This window comes from Notamacropus eugenii, chromosome 4 (assembly GCF_028372415.1).
Source record: "Notamacropus eugenii isolate mMacEug1 chromosome 4, mMacEug1.pri_v2, whole genome shotgun sequence".
NCBI classification, from domain to species: domain Eukaryota; kingdom Metazoa; phylum Chordata; class Mammalia; order Diprotodontia; family Macropodidae; genus Notamacropus; species Notamacropus eugenii.
In genome coordinates this window covers 244,835,473-244,841,472 of record NC_092875.1, presented here as the reverse complement: position 1 = coordinate 244,841,472, position 6,000 = coordinate 244,835,473, and the positions used below count along the sequence as shown (strand labels likewise).

The following is a 6,000-nucleotide window of genomic DNA, read 5'->3' as shown; positions in this document are numbered from 1 at the left end:
TCGCGGCCGCAACTCACTCTTCCCTTTCCCACCCCCTCCCACCATCCCCTCCCCGCCCCAACCCGGGCTTCGCTGACCGGCCCCTCCCAGGCGCTCTCCCCAGTCAGTCGTCGTGGTGACCGGACCCTTCGGCCTGTCTGCCCCAGCCCCGTCTCCTTTCTTCCTTCCTTCCTTCCTTCCTTCCTTCCTTCCTTCCCTCCAGCCTCCTCGGACGGTCACCGGCCTCGCCCTGCCCCGCCGGAGCCCGCGGCGGCGGTAGCAGCAGCTCTAGCCGCTGCAGCAGCGGCAACAACGGCGGCGGCGAGCGGACAAAATGGGCGAGTGAGGCAGCGCGGCGGAGAGCTGCTCTCGAGCGAGGCGGAGCCGCACGTCGGACCTGGCCGAGCGGAGCCGGGCATGCGGAGCTAGCCTGCCTGCAGCGCCTGGGAGCGGAGCGGAGCGGGCCGGGCGGCGTCAGCCGGGAGCGCCAGCTCTGCCCTCCCTTGACTAGCCGGGGAGGCTCTTCCCTGCCCCTCCCGCCTCCTCTTTTCCCTCTTGCCCTCCCCAGAGGGGGGGCCGGCCCTTGATGGAGGCGGCCGCGGCGGCCGGGGCCCGGGCCCGCTAGGCGCGAGCACCTTTCCCCGGGGCGCCGAGGCCGGTGGCGACAGCGGCGGGGCGGGCTGTCGGGTGGGATGCGCCTGTGGGCTTCGGCGCGGCTACGGGTCGCCGTCGCCCCCAGAGCCCGGCCGGGAGAGCGGAGAGCCGCTGAGTGAAGGGGCGGCGCGGAGCCCCGGGCGCCCTGCGGAGGAAGTGAGCTCCGAGCGTTTTCCGTCGCTAGTGCTGCTGGTAGAAGGGGATAGTCACCGCCGCAGCACCATGTCGACTGGGGACAGTTTTGAGGCTCGGTTTGAGAAAATCGACAACCTGCTGCGGGACCCGAAGTCGGAAGTGAATTCGGATTGTTTGCTGGTAAGTGGGGGCCGCTCGGCCGCGCCGCGCCTTGTTTTGCTCCGCTCGGCCCGGGATTAGGTTGATTTCCTCTTGGGGGCCTTGAGTGCTGCGCTGCCGAGGAAAGTTGCCTCTGTGCCCGGGACTCGACGGAAAGCATCTCGACCGCGATAAAAAAAATTCCCTCGGGAGTCTTGGTGTACCATTCCAGTTCTGTGGTTCATCCCGAGGGAGTGTGGGAAGCTCTCTCCCTGGCTGATCAGCTCTGTACAACCTCAAGTCCCTCCTGTGTATTAGGACTCATGAACTGTTACTGCAGGGATCACAGAAGAAGGCATTCTCTTGTCAGAGTTGTCATTAGACGCGTGGACCGGTAGTTAGGCAATAGAGGTTCTATTAGGAAGTTTTCTTCCTGATGAGTGTCACACAGTTATGTACGAAAGGACACACTTCTCCTTTCAACAGATGTACCAGAGTGCTTAGAAAGTGACCATAGAGGATTAGTTTTGGAAAAGTGACTTTTAGCCAAAATGTAGTTAACTTTTGAGAAACTTAGTGGCCGCTTTTTTGCTGGATTAGTTAAGTGTAAAAAACCAAGACTCACATTCTGTGAAACTGAGGAGGGTGAGTGTTGGTCGGTTTTCCCCTTCCCAGTGACTTAGTTGGTTTTTATTTCAGCACATTGTTAACATCTTCTAATAATTTTGTGCATTACAAAAAACAGCAGTCATAGTATTACTTTTGTCATACTTTAGCTATTAAAGCACTCTACTGTTTTGTTTTGTTTTTTATCGTTTTCTATAGTGAAAGCCGAAGTCCAATTTCAAAAATCAGTGATGGGCACTGATAGTGTGTACAATTTACAAGTAATTTAGAATTTTGGAGTTTTGACACTTTTCTACAAAATTACTGTTTGTATGCTCTGTTGAAATAGACCTTTATATCAAGTCAGTTTCTAATGATGCTTTTCCAAGTTGTAAAAGTATTATCATTTGGTGGACTAAAATAAATTCCTCTTTAAAATGAAGTCACAGGGAGCATGGGTACTGATAAGATTTCACAGTATCTCCGGGGAATTAGTGTTAAGAATGCAAGGGGTCAGTTTATAACTTACCATTTGGGGCTAAGTGAATGTGAGGCTAGTTAAAAAATAGTAGTCATTGAGTCATTGAGAGAAATATGCTATTTTTAAATGTTATGCTTAGATAAAAGACACAAATTATGTTGGATAGTTTTTAAATTAACATGGATTTTAGTTTTATCCAACTATTTTGATTTTAAAGTGAATGTAATATTGTTGAGGATTGAATATAGGTTACCAAGAAACTGAAAACTCCTTTATCAGTAAGAAACTAAAGTCTTCATTGTTTCTTAATTTGGGATCTCTATGCAGTGCTGAAGCTGTTGGGAGTAGTGTTTTAGACATAGAGAAATGTCTTGCCCATATTTACAGATGTAACATTTTAAAATATATAATTGGTTGCTTTGCTTTATGAATCTTTTAGGAGTTTTACTTAGTGTTGAAAGGGAATAGAAAGATATTTCTTCTTGATAGAGATTTCTTTGTAATTTAATCAGACATTTATTGAGCACTTAAAATATGCCAGGCCTTGCATGTATAAAGTTTAAGAAATTTTATTGTTTAATGTCTGTTGCTTCCACTTTTTCATCTTTTTTTTTTTTTTAACTCTATTGAACTCATCATTCTGTGAAACAGCATTTGTAGACAGGTTACAATTACATTTTGGCCTAATGTAGAGATCTTTTTCTATTCTATACTTGTGACTACTGTGTTCTTGAAACTCATTCTAAATCAGTTTTTTTCTTTATTTGTTGTGTTTTTAGTGGTAATTTCTCCTTCTTTCTCAAGTATAGCTCTTAGAATTGGATGGGTCCTTAAGATGAAAAATGATCCCTCTGTAAGTCTTCCTTTATATGGGTGAATTAAATCAATCAGGAATTATTTGTTGAATTTTGATTCCTTAAGAGGAAACAAAGAATGATAAGACAGTTTTCTTTCTTTAAAGAGCTTGTGATCTAATAGGGGGAACAGTATGAATGAAAAACTGACTAGCATATGTGCCAAAGGAGGGGCACATATTTAATAATACACCTTTAAGGCCTATTTTATTGAAAGCTGAGAGATGTACAAAGAGCATAGGATTATGGAGTTATAGTTGGAAGGGGCTTCTGACTCAGTCCTTTAGGCTTGCTGTGTAATAGGGAAGATAAGACATGTACACTGATACAGAATAGGGCATAAAATGGAAAAGAGATGCCATCAGAATACTGTGAGAGTTGTCATCATTTTTGGCTGAGAAAATCTGGGAAAACTTCATGGATAATAAGTACTGTGTTCATCCTAGGGAGAGTGAAATCCCTGTAGGTTGAAGTGGTCAAAGAAAACTTCATAAAGGAAGTTGAACTTAGACCCTATTATAGTTGGAGAGAAAGGGGGAATGTAATGAACAAAGGAATAGGGGCAGGGTATAGTTGCAGGGTTTCAGGGATGTTCAGATTAGGAGAGGAGTAAAAGATTATAGGATCATAGATCCAGAGCTTGGAGATACCTGAAAGATCACAGAGGAACAGGATCACATAGTTAGAGCTGGATGGTACTTTCAAGGTCATTTAGTCTTTCCTCCTTGTTTTATGAGTGAGGAGGGGCATATACATGTTCATGGAGGACTAACACCTCTGGCTTGAGGGCTTGCTGAACCCTTTGTAGGGCTGTTTGTTCACCTTTGTTGTCCACCTGGCACTTAACTTTCACCTGTGGTTCTAAGAAGATGTGGCATGAGAAGGGGTCTCACCTTGTAATGTCCTCTCAGTAAACTGGCTAAACCAGGTTGAGGGTAACAGACAGGCCTCAAACCCATCAGTGAGTTAGGAGGATGTCTACCCTGAGCATGTGAAGACTTCCCCTGGCAGAACAGGTGAATGAGAACAGTGTTCCAGCGTCCATGAAGGCAGTTGAAACAGGGGTTATGGAGCACTTAGAGCTCTATCAGACATTAAAGATGCCAAGGTCTTCCACTGCATCCCAGTTGTCTTGACTTTTGTCCTGCCACTGCACTTCAGTGACTGTAGAAGAGAGTGAGGCTGCCAACTTTATGCAACTCTGCCTAACTTAAATCCAATTTGTGCACTAGGTAAGACGTCATTCTTTGATGTCATTGGTCCTCTTCCCTGAAAATGAAGGATAAACAGCTGCCAGTGAGGAACTGAAGAGCTTAAGTGACTTGCCTAAAGCCACACAAATAGTAATTAGTAAGCTTCAGGGATGGAATTTGAACCTAAGTGCTCTGAGTCCAGAGTCAGTGATTTTTCCTGTAAATAGGTAAAATCTCCCAAATAGATTATGGAGGATTTTGAATGTCAGCCCACTTCAATCAGTTAACATTTTATTGATCTTCTTTTTGTCTTTAGGAAGAAATGCAAAGTACTTGCTAATTGAAGCCCTTTAAAATTTAACTACCCCATCTTTCCAGATTTATTTTATGCTTCTTCATATCTTCTCTTTCAGCTGAACTACCCTCTTATTCCCCAAAACTTGACATTCCACCTCTTGTTTCTTTGCCTTTGCACAGGTCAAAAATATATTCCTTTTTTACCTTTGCCTCTAGGACTCTTAGTTTTCTTCTAGGCTTAAACTCAAATGTCTCTCCTAATTTTGCTGCCTTCTCCAGTGGTTAGTATGTTTCCTCTCGAAAATGCATTGTATTTTCTGTGTGCATGGTGTATCCCCCAGTAAAATGCAAACACCTTGAAGAAAGGGACTGCTTGATTCTTGTCTTTGCATCTTTAGTATTTAGAATTGTACCTTTTATGTAGTAGATACTTAATAGATATTTCAGTTGAATTGAACTACTACTATTTGTGCATTGTAGAGGGTATAAAGAGTGAAACCCACCCTGATCTTAAGGATCTTACGGTTTTGCAGAGGTGGGGAGAGGAGGTATTCTAAGCAGTTGGAATGACACAAGCATGAAGTTAGGAAAAGATCATGGTATGTTCAGGAACAATACATTGGTTTCCATTAGAAAATACAAAACAGGACTAGTTGAAAAACCAGGCTAGAAAGGTAGGTTGCTATCAAATTAGGAAGGGTCTTTAGTAAAGACTTGTTTAGGACTGTAATTCATTGGTCAGTGACATCAGAGTTGCTTTTTTGTTAGGATGATTTCTGTGGCTAGAACTTGAAGCAAGGAGACCAGTTAAGCTATTGTAATAATCCAGGCAGGAGCTAATGAAGACTGAGACTGGCATGCTGCAGATAGTAATGAATAGAGAACTAACACAGACTGGGAAATCAAATTTGATAGGACCTATTAACTAGAATTGAAAAGTGGAGGGAGCTGCAGATGTCAGAATAGCTCATAAGTTTCAAGTTTGGGTGACTGTGAGAGAAAATGGTTTTGTCATCAACAGAAATTGAGAAGTTCAGAGAAAGAGGACTTTTTTTGGGGAAAGATGAAGAGTTCAGTTTGAAACGTTTGAGTATGAGTTGCTGGATTGGGTCCATTATACCAGTGTTATCTAATCTCAGCTGGGCCCTCAAAGCTACTAAGCAATCCTTTCTTACCTCCCTTATCAACTCACTGTTTCACTCTCCACAGAAGCTTTTCCAAGCTATTTCATCCTTCTCAAACCTCCCATGGCTTCTCCTCCCCCTACCTTCTCAGCTGAGAACCTTGCCTCATATTTTACTACAAAACTGAGGTCATTTGTTGAGAGCTCCTTCTTCTTTCCTCTTCCTCATCTCATCTCATCACTCAAATGCTTTCTACTGATATCTCTTCCTTCATCCCATCCCACATGAAGAGGTGACCCTACTCCTTGCCAAGGCAAACTTCTCTCTCTGCACAACCATTCTCATTTCAGTGCCTCCTCTATTATCCTAATCTCATTTATTTCCAATCTCTGTCTCCTGGCTGCTTCCCTACTGCTTACAAACAAGCTCATATCTCTCTTATCTTCAAAAAATTCTTATTTGATCTTTCCATCCTCAGTAAACTAACATTTTGCCCTTTATGTCTGAACTCCTTGAAAAAGCCTTCTTCAGTAGGTGCC

General features: G+C 43.9%; 1 protein-coding gene across 2 annotated transcripts in view; it reads left to right on the top strand.

Annotated features, from left to right (window-relative positions):
• The first annotated feature begins 495 nt into the window (after positions 1 to 495).
• The window catches only part of ROCK1 (Rho associated coiled-coil containing protein kinase 1), a 149,304-nt gene continuing 143,799 nt past the window's right edge, over positions 496 to 6,000 (top strand). Inside the window, exon 1 of one of the 2 annotated variants that reach the window (XM_072604357.1) lies at positions 496 to 948. In XM_072604357.1, the coding sequence (XP_072460458.1) occupies positions 856 to 948 (93 nt within the window). In that variant the 5' untranslated portion in view covers positions 496 to 855. The remainder of the gene's footprint in view (positions 949 to 6,000) is intronic. The other variant, XM_072604356.1, reaches the window with a different exon arrangement.